General features: G+C 37.3%; 1 protein-coding gene across 1 annotated transcript in view; it reads left to right on the top strand.

The window, feature by feature from the left end:
• LOC139740029 (GTPase-activating Rap/Ran-GAP domain-like protein 3) overlaps window positions 1–20,668 on the top strand; it is a 199,387-nt gene extending 178,719 nt beyond the window's left edge. Inside the window, exons 13-27 of the mRNA XM_071650623.1 lie at window positions 26–132; window positions 5,158–5,273; window positions 5,842–5,952; window positions 6,939–7,013; window positions 7,776–7,839; window positions 8,832–8,879; window positions 9,641–9,739; window positions 10,563–10,676; window positions 11,247–11,410; window positions 12,237–12,389; window positions 14,225–14,291; window positions 14,896–14,976; window positions 15,740–15,858; window positions 17,671–17,776; window positions 18,721–20,668. Coding sequence (XP_071506724.1) covers window positions 26–132; window positions 5,158–5,273; window positions 5,842–5,952; window positions 6,939–7,013; window positions 7,776–7,839; window positions 8,832–8,879; window positions 9,641–9,739; window positions 10,563–10,676; window positions 11,247–11,410; window positions 12,237–12,389; window positions 14,225–14,291; window positions 14,896–14,976; window positions 15,740–15,858; window positions 17,671–17,776; window positions 18,721–19,679 — 2,383 coding nt within the window. The 3' untranslated portion in view covers window positions 19,680–20,668. The remainder of the gene's footprint in view (window positions 1–25; window positions 133–5,157; window positions 5,274–5,841; window positions 5,953–6,938; window positions 7,014–7,775; window positions 7,840–8,831; window positions 8,880–9,640; window positions 9,740–10,562; window positions 10,677–11,246; window positions 11,411–12,236; window positions 12,390–14,224; window positions 14,292–14,895; window positions 14,977–15,739; window positions 15,859–17,670; window positions 17,777–18,720) is intronic.
• Window positions 20,669–25,411: the final 4,743 nt, after the last annotated feature.

Here is a 25,411-nt window from a genome sequence, read left to right as displayed (position 1 = left end):
TTCCTCTTTCTGTTCTTTCGTGAAGGTTACGAGTGTATTCTGAAGAATCAGTGCCTTTATTTGGTCCACCCCTGCCTGCCCCCGCCGTGTTCGACGACCATCAAGCATTCAGAGATTTTCTGCTAGTCAAACGTGAGTTGCCTCGCCCAAAAACTTTTGTTTCACTTGTTTACTTTATTGCTTGTATCCATTTCAAAAGTGTATAAATGGTGTGCATGAAAGAGTATTATTGTAACAAATTTGCCAATGAGAATCAAACAATGCATGCAAGGAAAGCATGAATAAAGAAGAAATATCATCAAAGGTAAGTTCTTAAGATTGAGGGATAAATATCGCGAAATGAAAGCGAAGAATATCAGATGTATTGCTTCACCTGAAAATTTTGGCCTATGTTGTCGCCGGTGTTTCATGTAAAAGCCACTACAAAATCCAATGAGAAAATGAAGAAGTCATCATCAGCATTAGTGAAAATAGGATATGATAATTGATATGATACAAAATAGGATATGATACTCTTAATTCAGAGCAACTGTAAGCGAAGTAAAATTACTTGCAAGTACAACATGCATTTCTGCTACAATACAAAATAAGTACATCACACACTCACAAGCCACAACAGATCATAGATGTTTTGTAAGATGCGTTTTTGTTTGTTTGTTTGTTTGTTTGTTTGTTTGTTTGTTTGTGGGTTGTTGTTGTTTTTTTTTTGTGGTCTTTCCCATGCCTCAAATGACTGTAATTTGTTGTTGCGTAGTAAAAATGTTACCTAAATGTGAAATCAAAATTACATTTCCCTGAGAGAGAACGTCAAATTAAGATATGAAATTTGGAGAATTGTAGAGGGCTCGTGAATTAGAACATCTAAAGTAAAAGACTTCATTTCTAGTTTGACATCATGTGAGAATAACTATGGTGAAAAACAAACAAAAAAAGGAGATCGAGGCGCGCCCCTTACGTCTAAAATCACACTAATACGACAGTCACTCAGGTACTATACCTCCTCATTCCTTCCAAGAGAGAGGAATGTCAGCAATTATCTGGCGTGATGTAAAGTCTGTAGCCCTGCACTGGCTTGCTTGTCTTCATGCTTGATGGCGAGTCAGTCGAAGTGCGCTGTATTTTCACAACTTTTCCCTCGCTTTTTAACAACTGTCGTCTCTGTTTGTCCCTTTTTTATCCTCGTCTTCTCTGTTTTTATAACAATCGAGCTAAAGAGCCAGAAAATGGGTAGATTCGAAGGAAAATATCCCCTGCCTGTCGAGTCTTCCGCTGACCGGGTCGCCAAGCGTTTCGATCAGTTCTCTGCCAAGCAGAAAGTGGGTTTTCCACTGCATTAAACGTGCCTTCTCTCTCTCGCAAAGTTAGGGCGACGCCGGTGGGCAGTAAGCATCGGGAATTTTACTCAAGGCTATTTCTTTTCTTTTTTCCCCTCTATCTGAACTGTATGTCAGCAGCGGAAGAAATCAGCTCAAAAAGTGACAGGATTTTTTTTTCGCTTGATCAGCAGCATTTTAGTGTTCTCATTTTTACCATTGCTTCCTGCTGAATTGCCTTGCCAAGATTTTGCCAAAGGAAAAATACACTTTTTGAATACGCTCTGCTGGGTGATCCAGTCGGTTGGTAAATGGAAGTTAAGTATTAAGAGTGAATTACCATCATCAAATCTGACATTTCTTGTAGTCTGATGACATTGAACAAAATAAATAAATGAATAAATGAAAAAATGATGCTTTGGTAAGAGACCCGTTGAGGCATTAAGAAAAATGTAAATAGGCTTACGTTATCTCTTAGTCGCTAGAGGATTTAAGTGATTTTACGTTGATGTGAAAACAGCCGAAGTCATTCCGCCCATTAAGAACTTCATCGGATCTCATTATGTATGTATTAGCTTGAAATGCTATGCCATGTTGGATTTTCCATTACTGCTCTATAGTCATAACCAAAGCAGCTAACGTTTGGGATGTGATTTATGTTACTTCTTGTTCGATAAGTCTATACTGCAAAAGAGCTTTAAATAAAAAGTCACGTTATATTACATTGACTTCAATATAGCAAAAGCAAACAAGCAGAAGGTCTCAGTGTTATCGAACATTAAAGTCATGAAGTTCGGAAGTTTGACATTTTTGTCACGAAACGATGATATTGGTTACACTTGCACATACAAATCAGATGATGTGAAGATATACTTCAAAATGTTTTGTATCAGAAGATTATTTATGAAATCATCAGCTCACACCCGTAGCTGTTCCCATATGCGTCGATTTTTCGGATTTGCACTAATTATTTATTATTCATTGGCTTCCTTTTCTTCAGTGCTTCTTCATCAAGTCGCGCCAAAGGAAGAAATTATATAACTATAGTTGTTCTGACGTCAAAGCCATACTTCATGGTAATCAAAAAATTGACAAGTTCAACTTGATAAACGTAAAAAAAAAACAAGAGTGAAAAACATGTTCACCTTGTTTTCTTTTCCTCGGCGTCTAAACGACCCTTTTGCAGTTGTTTTTGTTTAGTAAGGTACTGTTTCGTTGTTGTTGTTTTCAAGTAAAGACTTACGACATGCAACCTGCAGGCAATCAAATTGAATAAAAAGAGAACTCTAAAATGAAACCTGTTTAATAATAATAATAATAATAATAATACAGTACATTTGTAATGCGCTTAATATAGCGGGGGGGGGGGAAGAGATTAAGAGGGATTTGCTACCACACTTGTGGGTTTTTTTGGAACTTCGAACAGCAGTCAACAGATTATCTTCCGGATATAATGAGAGCTTGTTAAAGAGGACTCCTATCCTTTCAAAAGAAAGTTGCAAAAGAATAATACTCCACCAAGAGAAACGGGTTGAATTAGCAAAAGTGTATAGATGGTAAGAGGCAGAAACAAAAGGAGACACAGACACAAAAATGGGGACGCTAGTCAGATAGTGGTTGTAGATAAATTTCGTCCTTGCTGGAGGAGCTGTTGAAAGTACTGTGAGACTGAGAAGAATATTTGATAAAGATCTTAGATTATCGGGAACTGTCTTATTTGTAGGATTTTCCAGGAGTCTTGTAACACATAAAATCGACCATATTCTATGGGATTATTTGACTCTATTATCAGCTTACGTCAGTATTATTGTCAAAAGTACATGTATTTGTTATTTTTGCCCACGCGCCTCTGCACAGTCCTTCATTTGGATATTTCTATTATTAGCAGTATAGGATACGAAAGCATGATGTAAGCTCATAATCTGGGGCTGTCTGGTGTATTTTTAGATTTTACTCGATTTAAAGAAAAACACACACACACACTCTCTACAGGTATTACGTCCTATTTAAATCAACGTTATAGTGCACAAGTCGTTGAATTGAATCGCTGAATTGCCGTGAACTGTTGGGACGTGCTGATTCTGTTCTCTCACGTAGCGTATCATCACAGGAACAAAACAATTACGTAAGCGATTATCATATTATAGCGATTGGAAAGCGTACAGAGGTTTAAAGTGCTTTACCTTTCTGATCGAAGACCTGAATCCAAAGCTGACGGGATAGTAATGTTTTATGGCATTAAGGGTGTTCTCCTCTCGTCTTTCTCCTTTTCTCTGCTTAAGATGAAACATCAATTTGCCGAATGGTTTTATGAAATGTTTTGTCTTAAATTGATGTTTGTATTCTTCCAATAACCCATTATTATCTTTTAATACCTGAATTTCACTCACCCAATATGCATATCGTACTGAGTTTCACAAATATTATCCCAATAAAGTGAAGGTGGTTTTTTTTTTATTGAAGTAAAATTATGTTATTTACTTTTTACTTGGGCAAAGAGATACCAAAAACGTTCATTACAAAGCAACCAATAGTTACAAGAAGGAAACAGTGATATTGGATGAACACACTTCATATATACCCACACACACATACACGTATCATACACTTACACGCATTTTAGTCTCGACATACTGTATGTGTGATATTTATCATACAATTTTCTTCCTTAGCACGTATAGAGCCCTCTCCCCCACGTACAAACAACCTTTCTCTTTGCAGTGCTATGCGATGCCTGAGGTTATATTTCTGTCCTGACAAGCGTATATTCGATACTTAAATCTAATATCAATGATTTGCATCTGATAAAGTCCCTTTTGTATGATGTTAGCAATTCGACACTTGGCTTTGCAATATGATACGATGAAGAACAATGCTATAACGACATCAAAAAACATTTGATGCTCACGGGAACGAAGCTTGGCACAAATAAATCGTATGGAAATATTGTTATATTTCATTTCATTTATTAAGTTTCCACACCAATTATACGGTGTTGTATTTGGAACATACATCCAGAAATCAATGAAAAGTAAAGTATATTAATTTTGTAAATTCAGTATATAGAGACTTGAAATGATATTTCACGACCAAATATACATATGAACTTAAATCAGTCTAAAGTTCGTTACAATCATATTGGTGGATTAAAGGACAAATCCACCTTCATATACATAAGGATTGAGAGAATGCAGCAATATTAGCAGAACATATCAGTGAAATTTTAAGGAAAATTGGACAATCCGTTCAAAAGTTACGAATATTTTAGGTACCTGCACATGCAGTCACTGCTGAAAGAGAAGACTACTACAGTGTATGATGTCACATGCGTACAACTATATAAGGAAAATAAAAAGAGAATTTCACAAAACTGTACTTTTTGAATAAAGTGCACATTTTTTCGACTTGCTACTGACGTATGTTAAGGGTAATATTATTCCCCCTGCCTTCTGAAAGAGAGAAGTCGAGTGTTCTTTTGTTATGCGAGAAAAATGGAAATATTATGTTGATTTTTCTTTTATTCTTTCTTTATATCGTTGTACTCATGTGAAATCACAAGCTATAGTAGTCTTTTCATCCAGCCGTGAGTGAGCAGAAACTTTAAAAATTCATAACTTTTGAACGGATTGTCCGATTTTGCTCAAACTCTCACTGATGTGTTCTACTAATATTGCTGCATTCACTCAACCCACATGTCTATGAAGGTGAACTTGTCCTTTAAGATTATGTGTTGGGGAACCCACACATAAAGTCGCATAAGCAGAATTATGCTTGTGGGGGTAGGTCCCAAGGAAAATAAGAATGCAACGAAAAGATTTAAATTACAATCATTCTTTTTCTTTAGTCATCAACGGGGAGAAAGCTGCCTTCAACACGCCTATCTTTGCCAACAAGCGTCAACGTACTCTGGAAATGTTAATTAAGAACCTGCAACAGGACATGATGCAAGAAACAAACAAGGTAATTATAGAGGCAGATCACCATGGTGATTACTTCAGTCCACCTCCTGTCTTCTCACGCCATGTCGTCTTCTCGTCTCGTCTCTTCCCGCCAATTTCCCCTTTCTGTCGTCTGCTAAAGTTTGGTTTGAAACACATTTCTTGTGGAGCGGCATTTCAGACTCAGATCATCAGAGTTCATTGCTTAACCCTCAGCATAGAACATGTATTTTTATTGGCTGTCCATAGGTTTGCGTGAAATTTGTACACATTTGATTCATGGCTTCATAAAGGGTTGATTGATTTTACTTACCGAAGTCGAGAAGAGAAGTTGTTATTCTCAAACTCTTCAAAGCAATGATCGTTACATCTTTTTTTTATTTGGTTGTGTGGCGCACCTGTGACTTTGAGTGTTATGATAATAGGTGAGCGTTGCTGAACTTGTTATTTGTTGTGCGTCTATATTTGTCTATAAAAGTTTCTAACATGTCCTTCAAATGTTATTTTTGTCCAATGTTCTGAAAATAATGATCTTAAAATAAATCACCGTGATTTCTTTTTCTCCGTGCTGTCTCGATGTTGTTTTGCAGCAAAACATGCTGAACAAGAGGTCATTCAGTGACGTCATCCCTGACCCCGTCTGGGGCTGGCGGAGTAAGAAGGAAGAAGCAAGACAGGCTGAATTTGTCAGAATAGGACAGGTAAAGACAATTAGTATAATTGTGTCCAAAAATAAAGGAAAATTGTTTCATGTTTAAGGGGAGTATGAAGCTGAACATTTCTATTCCTTATGCTCGCCATCGATCAACCCCATGCACATCGCCAAAAGTAGAACGTTTAAAAAGAAAATCGATCCCAAAGATCCAGGGCATGGAACTAACTTTTTATTCTCCTGAACGTGCTGAAAGAAATGTAGTTTGCACATTGCTGTCGGGATGTAGGATATCTTGTCGAAAACAAACTTTTTTTTTTTTATTCGTTACATGAAAGCGACTTTTCAAGACTGTACATGTCGCTTCACATCCTCTCACGCTGTGTGACAGACGCGCAAGGCAACTGAGAACGTCACTCTTGGAAAGGTCTTAGAATGTGAAGATAATGTGAAACAAGACTGCCTTGAGTTCTTTCGATATGGGGTTTAACCCTCCGTGTACCACGTTTATTTTTCTCCCCGTAGGAGTGTGTGTAAAATTTGTGCACATTAGACTCAAGGGCACAGAAAAAGGTTTGAGGCTCAAATGGCGCATTGCGCAGCTGGTGTTTGCAGACGACACTCGCTGATTTTTAATTGCTCTCCAGTCGAGGCCGTTGCGTGGAGACGAAGTTCCACTGGTCACGTGACTTATTATCAAAATCGCCTTCAGTTATACATCCTTACAGTTGAACAGCATAGGGAAGAGGTTGATGACACCGGTGAGGAAAAACTTCCTTCAGATTAGTGGGACTGAAGACGGCTGTTTTGATTGAAAGACGATAAACGCAAAAACGGAATGAAATAATAAAAATGCCCAATTTCAGCCATCTGTCTCGCGGTCATTGCATTCTAGCTTACTGACATGGAAAGGGATATCAATCGATTGTTTTTCTCCCCGACGCTGCGGTTTTTCTGCTGATTTATCACTCAACCACTCGGCAAACGTTTGCTTTACCTCTGATTGGTTTTTAATCATTTTCTTTGTGGTTATAGGTGCTTAAACTCAAGACTATCGTCAAAGGAGACGCCCCCACGAGTCTCGCAACGACTAGTCTGCTCAAACGAGAGGTATGGTGGAAGTATTATCATGCATGAGCTTGTTCCTTTCTATTCTCCCCCTTTGTCTCCAGTATTATAGTATGGGTAAGTTTATACAAGGATAACGATGGTGTAATCTTCGATGGCGCAGAATAGTGCCAACAAAGTAATCATTGCTTGCCGAATACGTCAAGCCTCTTCGACATACATTTCCCAGGTGTTTGCTGGTCATTTCTATGGTTTTTTATTCGACAATTTTTTTTGGAGAACATGAATTGCGTATTTCTCACGGTATGACAACTATACTCGAACGAGAGAACAAAATTTAAGGCTAAAGTTGTCACCAATGTGTTACTTAACATACAAGTTGTATGCAGATATTACATTCAAGTTTCATGTATTTATGTCATGTGCATATAAATACAATACAATATGCATACTTATATAGCGCTCTTACAATGAGTGAACACGTATGACAGCGCTTCACACACAATATCCAACTTACATATAGAAGGTAGGAGAAAAATATATGTGTTTTAATTCTTTATGAATGTATGTGCATTTATCACTATTATCAACATCTATATAACACTTTATGATGCAAATGATTAATCATGCAAGTGTTGTGAGCTGAGCTGAAACATAATCTCACACAAAAGTCAGCTCTCCATATGACCAATGAGCTTGAATTTCTCAAAGATGGTTCCAAAAAGTATGAGGCCTTGGGAAAAGAATTTCCATCACCATCGTGAAACTTATCTTTGCTTCACTCTTTTTCTCCCTGACACACAGCCGTGGGAGCCACAGTGCATTCAAAACGACTTCTTATTCGAGATTGTGTGCGGTGATTCATGGGGTAAGTCAGAAACTGCCATGTCATCATGTCATTCTGTCACACAGCTAGTACGCTTACACTTTGACATGTATGTGTATGTTTGTGTGTGTTTGCGTGTGGGTGTGCGTGTGGATGTGTATGTGTGTATCTTATCTTCTTGAACATAATGAGTTATATTATTTATAATCAATCGATTCAGTGCTAATTTAGACAAAATGACGCAAGTTGTATTCATTTCGTTTTCATCTTCAAGGAGTTACAGACAAATCGTGCACCTCATATCTATTTTAGAAATAGTACCACGGTTTTGTTAATGACGTCGATTGTGAACTTAACCCTTTCCTTAACATTGATAACTGAACTACATAAGGTGTATAGGGTGGTCACAGGTGGTGGTCCTGTCAGTGTTAACCTCTCAGTCGTCTTTATATATTAAAGGGATAGTACAGTACTGGTGGAGATGAGAATTGGGCTTTTAACTTTTTGCGAGATACCAAGAAAACACTTATTATATAGTACAGAGCATACCATTTTAAGAGGAATTCAAAGTTTATTTGATGAAAATCGGGTCTGGAATGACTGAAACATCCAAAAACAAAGTAAAACAAAGCAATCGTGATAAAGTGTGGGTCCCACACTTTAGTAGAATCGCTCTTTTTAGCTATCTCAGCCATTTCAAAACCAATTTTCATCAAATAAACGTTGAATTCCTCATAGAATTACATGCTCTTTCATATTTCATAAGAGGTTTCTGATTATCTCACTAAAAAATGTTAGAAACCTGAAATTAGGTCTCAACCAAAACTGTACGATCCCTTTAAATCATGTTACTATGAAGCACCATATATCGTATCCTTACTCCCTATAGTCAACTCGAATTCTTTCCATGGTATATAAATCTATTATCTTCAGGGATTAATGTTTGATATCTGTACAGACCCTCGCTCTCTCGAGAGTATGTTAATAGATGTCCTCTTTCCTCTAACTCCAATTATTCCAATTCCTCTAAACAGGTGATAAGCTCATTGTCGGTACAGAGTCGGGAGTCTTCATCATCGAAGGTAAGGCTGTAAAACGAAGAAATATCTTTTCTTTATTCTTTATCTTAGTATTGGATACTTGTGCTGTGTTTGTCGTTGTTGTTTTTGGTTTGGTCTGGTCTGCTGTCGTCTTTTGTACAGTGGTTGTTTTGTCAACACGATATGTATTCTTTATGCCGTAGAACCTCCATAACGATTCCACGCCATAGACGTAAGTCGGTTTAAACCAATTGAAATTAATCATTGATGCCAATTCTAGAAAGATAATAGTTCTATACAGGCAACATGATTTCATCATCTCGCTTTTTTAAGGATCGATTCATTGATGAGAAAACATAACCAGCTGTTAACCTTCAAATACAACGTACGCACTGAGCGACTGATTTTGAAGTATATTGTTGAACTTTCACACTGATATCCCAGCTGCGGAGTAGAGATGACTATTTTGTTTGTATGATAAACGATTCTTAGTACACACTCTTTATGTACAGTAAATAATTGCCGTTATTTTTTTTCTTTGCAAATTTGATGGTATTTCCTCATTCCGTAAAATGAGTTTTTGAATATTTTATTTCTCAACTGAAGCATAACTTTGTATTTTTGCTATTATGCATGCATATGTTTATCTGTATCATTTATCCTTTGCAAAGTCGAATGTATATGTTTATGATATAATTCCTGTTTTATTATGTGTTATGTTTTGGTGGAAAAGAAGATGAAAATAAATGGATTGAATTGAATTGAAAATTGAAAAGATATGATGTCTTGTTGTTTGAATCCAGAGGGGCTGAGTCCGCGGATGATCTTTGACAAGACAGTGTCCTTCAAGCAGCTCAGTGTGGTGGAGGCCCACGGGCTGCTTCTCGCCCGAGCAGACAAAGGTAACTTGATACCAAGATGCTTCATTCGGGACCTCGTCTCTTTGGCTTGACTCATCATCAATATTTTTGTCATTGTGCTGTGTCATTGTAGACTGTTCTTGTTTATGCTAGATCCAGGCTTATTGGAAGCTGTCTCTCTGTTCTCGAAAGGGTTATTTGCCATCAGGTTTTCCGCAGTCGTGATTTTATTTATTTCGTTGTATTTATTCAATTTCCATTCATGGGAAGGATTTTCCCTCTAACCACAGCTAGAGCTGATTTTCAATAGATGTGGGGGAAGAGCCAGTGGCTGCTTAGGTTGTTGTTTTTTTTTTTCAACATTTCTACCACCAACGTCATTCCTTTAAAACACCACTACTAATGATAATGGGTTGCTAATGTACAATCTTATTAAACATTGCTGAAGATGGTTTCATCACGACAGTGCAGTCAAATTCTCACACATTCCAGTCTGTTGCAATGTATGACTGTGCCTTAGCAATTTGTGGTCAAACGCTCATAGGTATACAAGTTGATCATTAATAATAGTTTCTTATGGACTTGATTTTACCATCACTGTAGTGGGGTAATATTCGTTTATTTCATCCTTTTAAGAAATAAACATCTCAGCTGAAGAGATCTGTGAGTTCAATATTTTAAAGGTTACTTTGTCTCTTTTAGTGCATATAGGCTTCATGAAGGGCTTCATACGAGCACAAAACATATCGCCTTGATCGAGTTTATCGTAATATTCTATCCACATTTGACACTGAATGCAAAATACCAAACGTTGTTAAACTCACACTTGGTTGGTAAAATCGTCTTATTCTCCACGCTATTACAGGCAAAGACGGCCGCATCTACGTGTTCCGGCTGTCAGACTTTGAGGGCGAAGAGAACGAGGGGATGGTGAGGACGAAAAATGACTGTAGGAACCACAAGATTGAGAGGTCAAAGGGTAAGTTGGGCTATTCCATTTAGTGTAAAGGGGCTTCCAACCCAGTCAAATGACATAATCACGAGGATTGTACAGGTGCCGATGCACGGTCATGATACATGAAAGACCAAAGGTATTACGTGATATCCTGAAAAGGGGCAGTGCAATCGAGTATTTCATTTGTTCCTTGACATGAGTGTCATGGTAGGTCTTGAATCCAGGATTCTGTTTTTGATTACATGGTGCACAAACCACTAGATCTAAGGCTATAGACACCACTGGAAACAAAGATCTAATATTTCCACGCTCATGATATTCCTTAATGGACCAGCAGATGGGACCTCATCGTAGGAATAACTTTCCAGCTCAAGATCTTTCGTTCAGGATGATATTCGACCATCGCGATCATATAAGCAATATTAATCATTTTAGTACATGTATCATTATTCATTTTTTGACGGTTAAGTCGGAGAATAGAATTTCTATACCCACTATGGAATGATGCTGAAAACACAGTCCATAACCCAGATTTTGTCTACCCCGACCTGATATGATGACGTTATTTTTCCTCCATCATGACAATGCCGGTAGGCTGCCATCTCTTCGCCGTCAGCCGGCCGGGCGGAAGCCACCTTCGGATGGTGATCGCCGTAGGGAAGAAGCTGGTGCTGATGACGTGGAAACACAACGCGGCCTGGTCTGCGTGGTGCAAGGCGGCGGACACGGACACAGTAGAAGGCTTTCAGTTCACCAGAGTAAGTTTGTGGTCTATGGGGGAGTCCCGACCACAAGGGATTTTCCCCTGTTATAACGTTCACGAAGGGGAAAGTCCCCACCATCTCCCCCTACCAGCATTAAAATCACTTTTAATATATATGACGAGGTTGAGCAAAGATAATTCTTCTTCGATAGACGCATCAACGTTTATGTTAAAGGACAATTCTGAACCAGTAATAACTTGACTTAAAAATGACGAACAATTTATGAGTCCGACCGTGAAAAGTTTATCAAAATCGGATAAAAAATATGGATGTTATGAATTGTTAAAGATTAGCTATTATTTGCATGATTTGTACAACAGTTCTCGGACAGTTTATATGATTATTTAAGTGAATGATCTGACACTGTCATTATCTCACAATTCATCATTGATCGTTCTGAAAAAAAAATCAAAATTTCATTTTTTGCTATAGAGGGGTAAAACGTGTTATTTTATCATTCTTGGCTAAATAAACTATCAGTAAGACAGATCAAGATTTGAGGCTGGGTCGTAATTGCGTTTGAACAACAACAACAACAACAACAACAAACAACAACAACAACAAAAGCAAAAAGGAAATGTCAAGATTTTGTGTACAAACTATAATGTAGCAAGTTGTGAGAACTGTTTTGCAAGAACTTTTTTTTGGGTGAAAACTAGCTAATCTGTAATAACTCATAACTTCCTAATTCTTATTCCTATATGAATATGATATACACATTACCTTCATGTATAAATATATATATATGAATGTATGTATGTGTGTATATGTCTGTAAGTATGTGTATTCATATAGGAATATCATATTTGTCTACTTGCAGGAGCTGTCAGCTGGTGACGTGCCCAACCTGATGTGTCTGATCGACGGCGGGCACGGCGATAACCACATCGTGGTCGGCTATCGACATCAGTTTGATCTCATCAATGAGAAGAACGGGGATACCTTCAGGTTACACATGGTAGATGCAAACAAGGTGAGAATATCTCTGTTTATCTCAACCACAAAAAAATCAATATAATAGAAATATATAGAAAGATATATTATATCTTCCTATCTCTCTCTCTTTATATACCCCTTTCCCTCTCTCACACACACAGTGAAATATGATATATTTCTCTTTTATATTTCTCTTTCTTTTTTTCTCTTTCACTCCACTCCTCTCTCCCTCTCTCTTTCTCTTCCTCAGTCCGTCTTTTTCTCACAACATCAGTGTGTGCCATTCATTTTCCATTTAAATTGATGCTCTTGAATGGGTTATGGAATGAAATAATTTTATTCAGATTCCTTTCCACATTTCACGTACATAATGACACAAACTCGGAACCTGCGGGTGTGTCATACGTCAGGTAATAAGTACCCAGTACCACAATAGAGACATGGAATGTAGCCCCACACAAGAGCAACAATTTTGGAAGTATGGAGTATACTGTATCAGTCGTGAAGAAAGGTATTAGTAGAAATATTAGTAAAAATAAGTATTATATGTGAGGTAGTGGATAAAATTTGGAAGGTTCTTGGGAAAGAGCCAAAATTCGGGCTTTTTTTGACCTGTGAGATTTACCAATTACGCAATCTTTTATAGAAGTTTTTATCTATTTATTTATTTATTTGTTTATTTATTTATTTATTTATTTATTTATTCAATCATTTTTGTAAAAGTAAATATGGATGTAGTCATAGACACTTGATCTAACTAGCAAAAAGTGCCCTGAAGCGTAGTATCTTCCTGGAAAAATACTTTGTAATTTGAGGAACACACAAATAAACACAAGGGTTGTTCAGTGATAACGCAAAGTTTTCATCTTGGAGAGTAACGACTGCGGAATTTAATTTTGATTTGTATACACCGCATTATTCATCTTCAATATGCACGGAATTCAAGCTGCGTGCAGAGAGCCTTGATGAAATTACCCAACCAAATTCAGTTTCCGATAAAATTAAAGACAACGCCCGATGAAGTTGACTGTAAGCATATATACACTGAAAAACATGGGACCAGAACCCAATCTGGCTACCAGAGCATTCCCTGTAAATTCACCCTTTTTGCAGAAAATAGATGTGCTGAAAAGGCATGATAATCAAATTTACCAATTATGAACTTCACGAATACACATATCAGTGATAATAACAACAGCAGTGCCAATGTAATCAATTCAATATACGGGTGGCTCATCAAATTATCAGCATGTCACAGTATCAGGTTACGTTATGTCTGGAATATTATTAATTTTTGGCCTGTTTGTGACGGATCGAATATCTTTATACTTTCACTCGATCAGTTTATAAGTGCAAATTCTCAACGGGTCCGCCGAGTAAACATTTTCCTCCTCATAGACACTATTTATAGCAAATACCAAGGAGGGCATTCCACCGAAAGAACGGAATGTCCGCATGTAATATAGGGACTTACATGAATATTATCATCGTACTGTAGGATTGATTTTAAAAGATGTATTCTTACGCCACTGACTAAAGGAAGTAGGATTTTAAGATATCATGTCAAATACATGTATGCGTATAAAAGTGCATATATATATATTATATACATATTAGAGAAAGAGAGAGAGAGAGAGAGGGAGTGATTGCGAGGTCGATGTCACTGTTTCCTCAGAACAGGGAATTTCATTTTAGGTATTTCATTTCATTTATTTTTCATTTCCAATAAGAATTAAAGCATAACATTTGCATATAATACCATGATTATACTAAATCAATGCAGTGTCGTTTGGAAATATTATACTTCTGTATTTGTTTATTTAACACCACGTGATTCGAATCTAATATTTCAAAACGTCTGTCCGTGTTCAGGTCAATCTCGTATCAGCTGTTGACATTTATGAGGACGATGAACCGGAAGTACTCCTTTCTTACAACCGTGAGTTTTATATTTTGTGAACATTTTGATTTTTCGTTGATTGCAGTGGTCATTTTCCAAGAAACAACAAGCAAACAAAGAAGAATTCAAATGAAGTAGGATTCAGCTTCAATTGTTAACAACACATGTCATATAACAATTAAATCTACCCTTGACATGTAATTCTTCAATCATATATAGGATATGTGGAAGTTTCTCGAAGGTGACCTAGCTATCAACAATGTAACCCTGCTTACCTTGTAATCGACTGATTAATACATTCCAAGAAAGATGAATTGAGGATAATTATTGGACCATTGTTATGATTATCAATTTTTGGATTACACGTTTATCATTAATTATAAAGATTGCTATTCATGTTATTATTGTTATTATTACCATTATTGTTATTATTGTTATTATTATTATTATCATTATTATCGTTATTATTATTATCATACTACTGCTACTTTTATTGTTGTTGTTATCATTATTGTTATTACTACTACTACTATTATTATCATTAGTACCATTTTTCTAGTTATTATTAATTTACTATCATAATCATTATGATCTTCATCATCATGAATCATTAACTGTTTTGTCATTTTGCTGTGTATCACAGACGTGTCACAATTTCGGCGATTGAACGGTGAGGCCTCGTCAGATTTTGACATGTACTGGAACTCTGCCCCGAGAGCCATCGGTAAGTCTACATCATCAAGTGTCTTTGACCTTTGACCTTTGACCTGTACACTTTGGTCAATGACTGCCACCTGTAAATTCCTCTCCGTGAAGTTATTCCTGTTTCAGAATGATTTCAGCTGAAAAAGAAAATCATTCTCATTGGTATTTGCCGTCTGAAAAGTATATGAATATCATAAATTTTTATTGTCTTTAATTGACAAAATAGGGGATCGGAGGGGACGAGTTAAGGGAAATAAGATAAGATTCTCATTAATATTTTTTTCTGTCTATAGGCAAGTCAACAGAATGACGTCATCATCTCTTCTATTTCACGTTATGTGACACATTAGAACCTCATATTTCCAGATTCATATCTGATGTTTATAAATCATGTACGTATATCATCCTGTCTCTGGTTTTACTTAGTGTAATGGGATAAACGTTGAATACCATAGAATTTAAGCATTTACAATCCTTCCCCAAAACAAGTTAGCTTTTATGTAGACTCAATCATAAAGTAACTTCTTTGAGACACCTTTATACCATATAATGACCATTAACTTTTGTGTTCTTTATTTGGTGCCTTCAAAAGACATGGTTGTATACATTTTGTATTCTTATTTGCTGTAACGAAGTTTGTTATTTCTTGGAGAAAAAAATGGAAATATGAAAACAAATTCAACTGAATTGAACCAAACGTTGTAGATAATTTCTGTACATAATAGCCTTCCACTTAAGATGTTTATTCAAATTTAACTATTCCATCTTTATACTCCAAACAGTGTGCGCCTTCCCGTACATACTAGCCTTCACTCCAGACTCCGTGGAGATTCGACTCGTCGTGAATGGAAACCTTGTCCACACCATGACGATGCCCAGAATTAATCTCATCACGTCAAAGGTATTCGCCTTTTCCTAACAAACAAGCAAGCAAGCAAGCAAACAAACAAACAAACAAACAAACAAAAACTCGTATATGGTTTCTCCTATTTCTAATCAATTAGAACCTCTAATAACGAATTCAACGACACGAGTATAGATTGGTGAAACCTGATAACAATGATAATGACTAAAGGAAGAAAACCCTTGAAGTATATGCTGAAGCTTATATAGATATATTTTTATGTTTATGTTAGCACATCTATTAACTTTTGTCCTTATTTCAACTGAAGTGCAATAATGTGCTTACATCTGTATGTTCATTATGTTTGAATTGTCTGTGTTTATATTTATCAAGACACATACCGCTTCTGTCCCTTTCTTTCCTTCCTTTTCCCCTCTACTCACTCCTCTTCTTCTTCTCCTTTATCCTCACATTTGTCCTGCTCTCGCTTTGTGCCTCCCTTTTCTTCTCCCCTAGCCTTTGTTTCTTTGTTCTCCTCTCCCCTTCACTCTGTTCCTGTTTCAGCCTCACACTTTATGTAGCATATTCTCTATCTCTCAACATTCCTCATTCCACGCCTCCTCTCTTCTTCTATACCCTCTTTGATAGCTGAAAGGGTTGTGATATGTCAATAATGGAGGATATAAGGTACATATATGTAAACCGGGTTTGATTTTTTTTTCACTCAACTCTGCTTTTGTTGTAATATGATTTATATACTGAATGTATTGCCACTATTGATGTACTGATGATTTGTTGTTGTTGTTGTCGTCGTAATGATTGTATGTTGTTCGTATTTTGTATATGTAACTTATTGTGTCTCACTGTATTTTTATCGATGTAAATCAGACGCAATTCAGCCATTCGGCTGCGAATTTTGATGATCAATGAACCATTCATTCATTCATTTATTCACCTTACACCCTACATCTTTTTGTGCATTAGAGAAATATTTGTTCTAGGAGAGCGTACACTGTGGTTGATAGAAGGAAAACTCTTATAATAAGTCAGGGCTGTCCCACAACATCCCTTTAACACCTCTCACACAAAATAAAATTATATATATTTTTCCTTTGTTCTAAGGTATTTCGTAATGCCCAAAGCTTATTTACGTCAAGGTCAGATATGAACATGTACATATGTTATGAACTTTATGGGCTTGTATACCGTACATTGCACGATATGCAAGGCCCCGATATCGAAATTGTTTGAGGAGTTTGTTCGCAAAAACCGATAAGTCCATATTTGCCAAATGGAGATTATTTGCGATTAAAGGTCAAGAAAAATAAAGAGAATAATAAGAAAATTTTTGCTTCTTTTGACCATAACTTCAAAAATGCACTTTTATATGTAGTGACCAATATATAATTTAAAGGTGTTATTTCGTACTCTATGACAGAGATCGTACTTCAAAATCTTCAAAAATGGACTTACCGGTTTTTGCGAACAAACTCTTCATTTGCTATATGAAGGTTCAGTTGTTTCATATTCCATGTCGACATAGGAAACTGAAATTAACGTCTTCAAAAACAGAGTAAACACCTTGTAGATTCGTTCATTCGTTCTAGTAGTATAATATTACTTTGTAAGACACCGTTTCTGCATACTTGTTGTATATAGTAATTATGATATGGTAGAAATTCATTGACCAGATCCAATTTCCTCCTCCCTAGCCTGGTTATTCAAACCGATATTTCATACACTCATTATGATACCGGTCATTAATAACTGGACAGAGTTTCAGAGTTGAAGGGCTTGCTAAGATGGCCATAATTTTCCCTATGTAATCATGCACTCTATGGTGTTTCTTATCTTCTTGGAATGATGTAGTGTGACATGTACTTCACCTCCACGGGAATGGACATTCTGCAGCCCAGTCCAAAGGAGCCAGTACGGACTTTCAGCCCGCTCCCAAGTCCGACCTCACCTCCGCAGAGTAAGTTAACCGCTTACCGGCAACATGGAATCAAACCGGCGACTTAACGAGTGACCTACAACTCCAAAATCAATGTGGTCGTTTACAGATAGAGTAAAACAACGGGTAACATTCTCCACATACTGGACCGAGTATCAGAATAAAATAACTCATTCACATGTTTTAATGAAGGAATTGAATTAATGAAAGTTTGATAGGCCTATTGGTCAGTCATGTGATATGCAAATTAGACGAAGAGATGATGTCTTCCCATGACCCTCAGCAGTGCCTCCGGTCATTTTCAGTCATCATCATTATCAATAATTAGTACATTTGAGATCCGTATCGTTAAGATATTTAAAGATATTTAACATTGTCGGAGAGATCATAATGACCAATTTGGGCACGCCTATAATCCATAATTTCCTTTCCACTGCCATATACTTGTCTCTATCGCAATCCACTGCCATCATTAGAAGTAGAGCTGTTGCTGAATAGTACTTAAAGAAAATGAGAAACCACCTTAAATTTTTGTTGGTCTATGTGGCCTTGGCGTCATACAGTAATTTTCGAAGGCCAATGGCCCCCAAAGTAAATATTTCACTTGGCTGATGAACATTTTGTCGCTCTTTGCAAGTAAAGGTGGTTTCATGTGGTCTACAACATGGTAAAAAAAATTACGTACCGAATGTACACATCTTCAACACGATTACGATGTCTTGACCTTCATCCACCAACTCTTTCTAATAACTTGTCAGATCCTGAAGATATTGGAAAGCGTTTACGCATTTGATTAGTAACAAGTAGATCCCTTCTGCATATTTTACTTTCATTGCCGATAACTAGGAAAAACACAAGCACTACAATCCGAAAATTAGACATTAAACTCGTCGCACTTGTGTATTTATTCTCACTAGATCTGAAAATTTGTCTGTTCGTTTCCCCTTGCTTGTCGTTGCCCGCAGCATACGGTCCATTCTCGAGCGCGGCGGTCAGAATCTTCAAGATTCCACTCATAAGTCTGGTGGGTCAGATGAGCGAGAGACCTGTACCGAACCCTAACAACAACTGTCGACCTCGCTCCTTCATCTCGCCCCTCGTCAACATCGCCGAATCACCACCGACCCCTGCTCGCCGCTTCCGTCTCTCTTCCGGATCGCCGACAACCACGGAGGAACAAACGGACGCGTCGTCCGAACCCGTGCATATAGTATCCATTCCCGTGGCGCCATTACCTTCACAGACAGTGTCAAAGGTCAAGGCTGGTCCCAGACCTTCACAAGAGTATTCGGACTCTGGTTACTCCGAGTCGGACTTCTCGTTTGAGTCTACAGACTCTCTCCCAGGAAGGTATCCGTCGTCGCCATGTAAAGGATTGGAGACGGCGGAAACGCGAAGACATAAATTTGGTTGTCTGCGTTCTCCGCGGCTTGGCAGACGGCAGCAAAACTCCACGCAGGCAGACCCAGATGCGCGAGCAGAGTTGTTGGGCACGCCCGGCAAAAGAGTGGGCACGCGTACGCGTTTCACATCCAGTACGTCAAGCACACAGTCGGACTCTGTGTTCTACCCACTGCCACCGCGCATCGAGACCAACAACAATAACAACAAGGTCGGCGACAGCGACGTCGGGATGGATTTCATCCCTCCCCCACGAAGCCCGCTAGCGGATCGTCTGAGCAGCACTAGCAGCTCGATATCGCAACAGTCGGAAGCTGAGATGCGAGCCGAACTACTGGGGAGGTTGATTCATTCTCCACGGCTCGAGAGACCCTCCAACACCTCTTCCCTACAGTCAGAGGATGGGGGCTCAGTCTTTCTGGACCAGCCTAGCGTTGATAAGACCACGAACGGTCACCCACCGAGCCCGAGCCCATTTGCCTTGTCAACGTCCGTGGATGATGACGACATCGATTTAAAGTAGCTGTACTGGAAAACGAATCAATTATTTGTATTGATACCTTTCTTTTTTTCTACGTTGATCGTAAAATCTTAGTTGTGTTCCTGTTAGTCTTGAAAAGCCCAGGTCAGTGACCTGCCGAATTACTGGAGTCTACTTCTGCTCAAGTATGTGCAGTGTACATTTGATTGTCTAGCATTGACACTATTATGGCAATGATCGTGCTATTTGTGTTTGAGTAATTTTATCTTGGACGTGGAACATTTTTCTAAATGCTGATAATTTTCGATACTCATTGTCAACAACGAATACCTATTAATATCTTCATGTAAGAGCATTTTGACATAACATGTATTGTATAAGAAAACTGCTTAATTCCATTCTTTGCCAAGTTAATATCTTGTTTAGACGGTGCAATCGATGATGGAAACAAAGTCATTTTTAAGAATACAATCCGGCAGCTTAAACGGACTTTTATCAATGTGATACGAACCATTTGCAGTTTTGCATGTGAGGAAAGGTTGGTACATAAATTGGTAAGATTTCACAATCACAAGTTTTTCATGTGTATGCCTTTGAAAGCTCGTGGCATGACATTATGACAGTTTTTGTATGTGATGTGGAAAAAATAATTGTGCGCGATTAACAGTAGGCCTACACTGCTTTTGAGTTTATTTAAACTGCCAGAGAAAAATAAAGGCAGAACATGTAAAGTGAAGCATTGAAGATTAGTTTCTTTATTCTTGTCATAGCCTAAAGTCACACCGCGAAAGTCTTACGACTTGGTCGCACATGTGATATGAACTACAGCTGTATACGGGTTGCGGGATTTGTCGATTATAATCATTTCTTCAGAAGTAGGTTTACCACGTGACAGAAACATACGTCAGGTGATATAACGTCTAGTAAAATGTAGCTATTAGCCAGAACGAGGAGAAGCTTGCTCAGTTTACTTGAAATAATGATTTCATATTTGATTTATGTTGTTTTCTCTTTCCCACTGTGTTCATAATCTACCAATCTACATGTATCTATCCAATTATCTATCTACCCATCATTTTTTCCCTTTTGATATGACCTTTCTCTCCCTATTGCTTTATTTGTCCAAATATGTCTTCTCATTTCTCCTCCGTGTATTTGATGAATTTTTGACATTTCCTCTCTCAAGATAAGGCATTACCTTCTTGATTTTTCCAAAGGACTGTGAGTTATAATGAGATTGTTCTTCAGTGGATTATCTGCTCATGGTGAAAGTCTCAATTGTTGAGCCTTCCATTGACATGAAAAGTCCGTGAAGCCAAAATAATGATTCGCTCTATGTTTTCTCATCTAGGGCGGATTTTTTTTTCTCGCTAGTATACGGTCTGGAGATGTCTATTTGTATGAAGTTCTTACAGGTGACTGGTATTTTGTGTGGTGCGTTTTTTTGTTGTTCAAGAGGTCGTCATGGTAAATGTGTTCACAAAAACAACACAGGGCATGGCATGGCGTCTAAAATGTGTCAATCTTTTCTCCATGAAGGGAATACGCATTTTAGTCCAAGCCGTTGCCAATTTGCATGAGCTGGTTGAAAAGGGATCAAGACAATGATAGAGTAGAAGAACAAAAAAAAAGAGAAAGCAAAATGATATATTATATTAATTAGTGTAAAGAGAAGGTAGGTATTGTATGTGGTGCAGCTTTAACATCCGTTGTGCCTTAAGAAGATTTTATTGTACATGCTAAACGCAGGTTGGCTGTGGATTGGAAGGAACACAACATGCATTGGTTTGAACAGTATTGTTTGGCTGACGTATATAACTTGCTGATATGAGAATGGTATCATGTCTGGATTTAAAAGGGTCGTGATAGAGCGAAATATCATACGTCATTGAACGATATAACACAGGTATGAAGAGAAATATTTACACTAGCTAAAATTATCTATTTGTTTCATATTAGTTTGTAATTGTATTAAGTATAACTGCGCGTTTTGAATAACTGTTAAGAGACAATCAACACGCACTAATGGGCATCAATGATAATTGGCTAATTACAAAATCAATCGCGTTAACGATGTACGTTCGTTTATTCAAAATGTGTCAAGTTCGAGTAGGCCTACCCAAGAGGTTCAGCCACGGCGGGCTTTCAGGGAGATTCTTCTATTGAATATCTTTTACAACATACTTTGTTGTTGGAATTCTTTTTACTTTATAAATGCGTTTACTTGCCTAGAAGTCTTCATAAGAGCAGATACACGTTATTTTGAGAGATATGACCGTAAAGTTTTGTTAATGTCATTATTGCAGTGCAACAACATCCTCCTATCAACCATACACCACATGGGGTCATATAGACGGTCCAAACAACTGTGCAATAGACTAACAATATCCTGAAATCGTATCGTGAGCATGCGCGCAACTGTCATTCCGAGTGTTAAACATTGGCGTTGCATATCGATACTATACTGAAGAAGACTAAATATAACAGGAAAAAAAGAAAGAGGAGCTAATTATTAACTCTGTGCAGTGTTAGGAGTTACTACTCTTTTGCTCTTACGGTGACTTTCAATGACAATTATATCTAAATGGTATTGCACTGACGGGATTGGTTAATTGTTTGTCTGTTTTGTACCATAATCTGCCGAATTTTCTTCATTAATTTCGTCATATCATTGCAAACCAGAAATTTCCACTAACATGACCAAGATTCCATTATCGTACATAGGTCTTTGATGTTATATTTCAGGAACTGAAGCTCAACGCAGTCCACAGTCTTAGAAGGCGATGAGGATGGTTTTGAAGTTGTTTTTAGTTTTCTTCGGATATAAAAGTTTTACAGATTTTTTCAAAGCAACCGGAAGATAAGTTTGTTACACTTCCTACCCGAGTTATATAGTCCCTGTATTAAGATATGGGCCGGGTTTACAGTCGACAATAAGTTGCAAATTTATCACTGTCCGATGGCAGATAAACAAACAAACAAACAAACAAACAATGAAACAAATAAAAAAGTGAAGAAAGTATCAGGAGCCGAGTGATTTATCTGTTCAGTGGTGCCCAAGCCCTGTCAGGGCAGAGCATGTATTTTGAATTTCTCATTTCTATTGTTAATTGTAATTTTCGTTCCTAAAAGACACTCGTATCTACACTGATCGGGGCCATAGATTAAGATATAGTGTAATATAACTTTGACAAGTCATCTTGGAGTGATAGCAGATGGTGCTATTTCCTATTAGTACTGAACACATCATCTGTACGAAAGAAGATCGCACAGACAAACAACTATTTTTAGCCTACTATTAGGTTTGATTCTTGCAATATGCATACTGAACGAAATTTCTATGTTCAGTTTGTTGCGTAATATCATTTTAAACGATTGAACAGAATAAAAGGGGTGTTTTCATTGATTTTAGATATCGATGCTTTGATCGGAGCATTGTCTTGCATACCATGCACAGCTTCGATGTAAGAATCACTGACACAGTGTATGCCAAGAAAGCAGTGTTTATGAGCTACCTCAATTTATTTATTCCATGCTACACGTCGCGGTGTGAGAAGTTTGTGTTAAAACATGAATTCATTTCAGAATGGTAATTGTATGTTTCTTTGTGGGTCTCGTGATTTGTGATGGGCATGACATGATAAAGCTGTAACCAGTTGACTAATTATTAATTATTTTGACAAATTTTGTTCTAAACGTACGCAAAATTATTTGTCTTTATTTCCGTCGAAAAAATAAAGGAAATATAGTAACAATAATGCATGTCGGATGAAGTATCGTCTACCGCTGCGAATGATGTTTGCCAGACATGACTGCGTAACAAAGGTGTAGCTGTGACTAATGTAAAAAAAAAAAAGAGAGAAAGATAAGAGAAAAGTCCAAGGTGCAATTATTCGTTTAGATTTAAACGGACTCACAGCAAACAGGTATATAAGTCCAAATGCAAATACATCGTACTTCGAAGACATGGCATCTCGTCTTCAGTTTACTCGACTTTTTACAAGATGGATTCTAGTTTGGTATGCTGCCTAACATATGTTCACAAGTAGGAAATTATTGAAATTTGCGCTGTGTATATTTACATTACTTAATATGGCTCCTTCTAATCATAGTACATTGTACTGGGAAGTCAGCATTTTGAAAAATTCTCGATCGTGCTGACGGAAGGATGAAACTTAGCTCCAGCAGGTATTTGTAGATTCACAGACAATCCTTGTTCGCACAACTTTCAAAGAGCAACGTGGTAGCATTTAAAATGTGTGTAGCTCTTTCGAGATTTAGACGCAAATTTGAATGTTAGTTAAGTTTTTGTACTCGCATTTTGACTATTATATGTATTTTGGGTATTTTTCGTACTACGTCTGTGGTTTGTCGAAAATGTTATAATTGCGTATTTGTAGATAAATATATAGTATAGAGAGGTACTTTTTATCTGTACTTTATTTATGAAATTCTCATGGATTTTATTATATTGCAATTACAGATTTTAAAAATAAAAATGCATTTAGTACTTGAGTCATTTGTACAGGTATTTAAATCTTCGACGTATGATATGTATTTGGTATACATTTGCTCAGTGAAAAGTCCATGACATGGTCTTTGCATGAAATATTTGAGATTGAATATAGAGATATCATATTTTTATTTGTAAAAACAGACACACAAAAATGTACAACGAAATATGTATCGCAGATATGCGCATGCCTTGTTCAAAAACACATTGATACACTTGTAAAATGCGAGTTTTTCACGGTCGAGGTTTCCTAACTCTGTAATGTAAGTCACGTGATTGTATATTTGCATCGCACTATGATCTTGTGCTAAAGTATATTCTATGGTCGCATTACAACTCAGCAGTTTGTACTAAGAAGTACTGAATCAATGTTCCAAATCAAAATAACGATGTCTCCGCTTCATTTCTTTGCGTCACGCGTTTGTTTCGTTGGTATTAAAGCAGAAGTCGTACGGAAGCACGAGGTACATTGTAGTTATCCGAGTGCGTGAGGGTGTGTGTGTGTGTGTGTGTGTGTGTGTGAGTGTGTGTGCGCGCGCGGTCATCTGCGTGCGCCCTTGTTCAGGTGCGTGATTGTACAGTGTGTCTATTCATATTGAATTTGATAGAATTATATCAAACGAGAAGAATGTTTATGACATCAGACAAAAACAACGAAAGTTATGGAAATCTCACGTTTCACAGATTCTCGGAGACATCCGCATGGTTTTTAGACTTACATTTTTATTTTGAACAACTATAAATTGGGTAAAGAGTTTCAGAATTGATAGTGACTGGGATGAGGAATAAGAATGTTTCAAAAATTCATAACAAATCACAAAAAGAAGGATGATGACATGGCACCCTTACCATAAGAATGCATAAGTGGGGGCTGAAGGAAGCAGAACAAAAGAAAGCATGCACTAATTCTACATGTGAACTTGTTAAGCAAGAGGTATAATCGTAATGAATTACATTGCTACGTTTCTGAAATACATATGTGAGCCTCTCATGTCATCATCCTTGTTCAGTGTAATTTGTTTTGGGTTTTTAAAGTAAGAATATGGGTTTCTCTGCTCAAGGACCACAATAAAATTCCAAAAATCTGTTCATGGAGTTGTCGATTTATGTACTACGTTGTACATGATGTGAAATTATGAAAATCGTCTGGACTTCCCCTTTAATTCAAAGTGAGACAGGTGACGTCATCACCTTAAATCATAGCCCCCGTCTGTTACTTTGTAACTGCAGCCCCCCCCCCCCAAAAAAAAAAAAAAAAAAC

This window comes from Diadema antillarum, unplaced genomic scaffold, assembly GCF_040938485.1.
Source record: "Diadema antillarum isolate AM-2024a unplaced genomic scaffold, OU_Dant_1.0 seq00000827_RagTag, whole genome shotgun sequence".
In the NCBI taxonomy this organism is placed as follows: Eukaryota; Metazoa; Echinodermata; class Echinoidea; order Diadematoida; family Diadematidae; genus Diadema; species Diadema antillarum.
The sequence above is the reverse complement of the archived record's forward strand: the minus strand, read 5'-3'. Positions and strand labels throughout refer to the sequence as shown.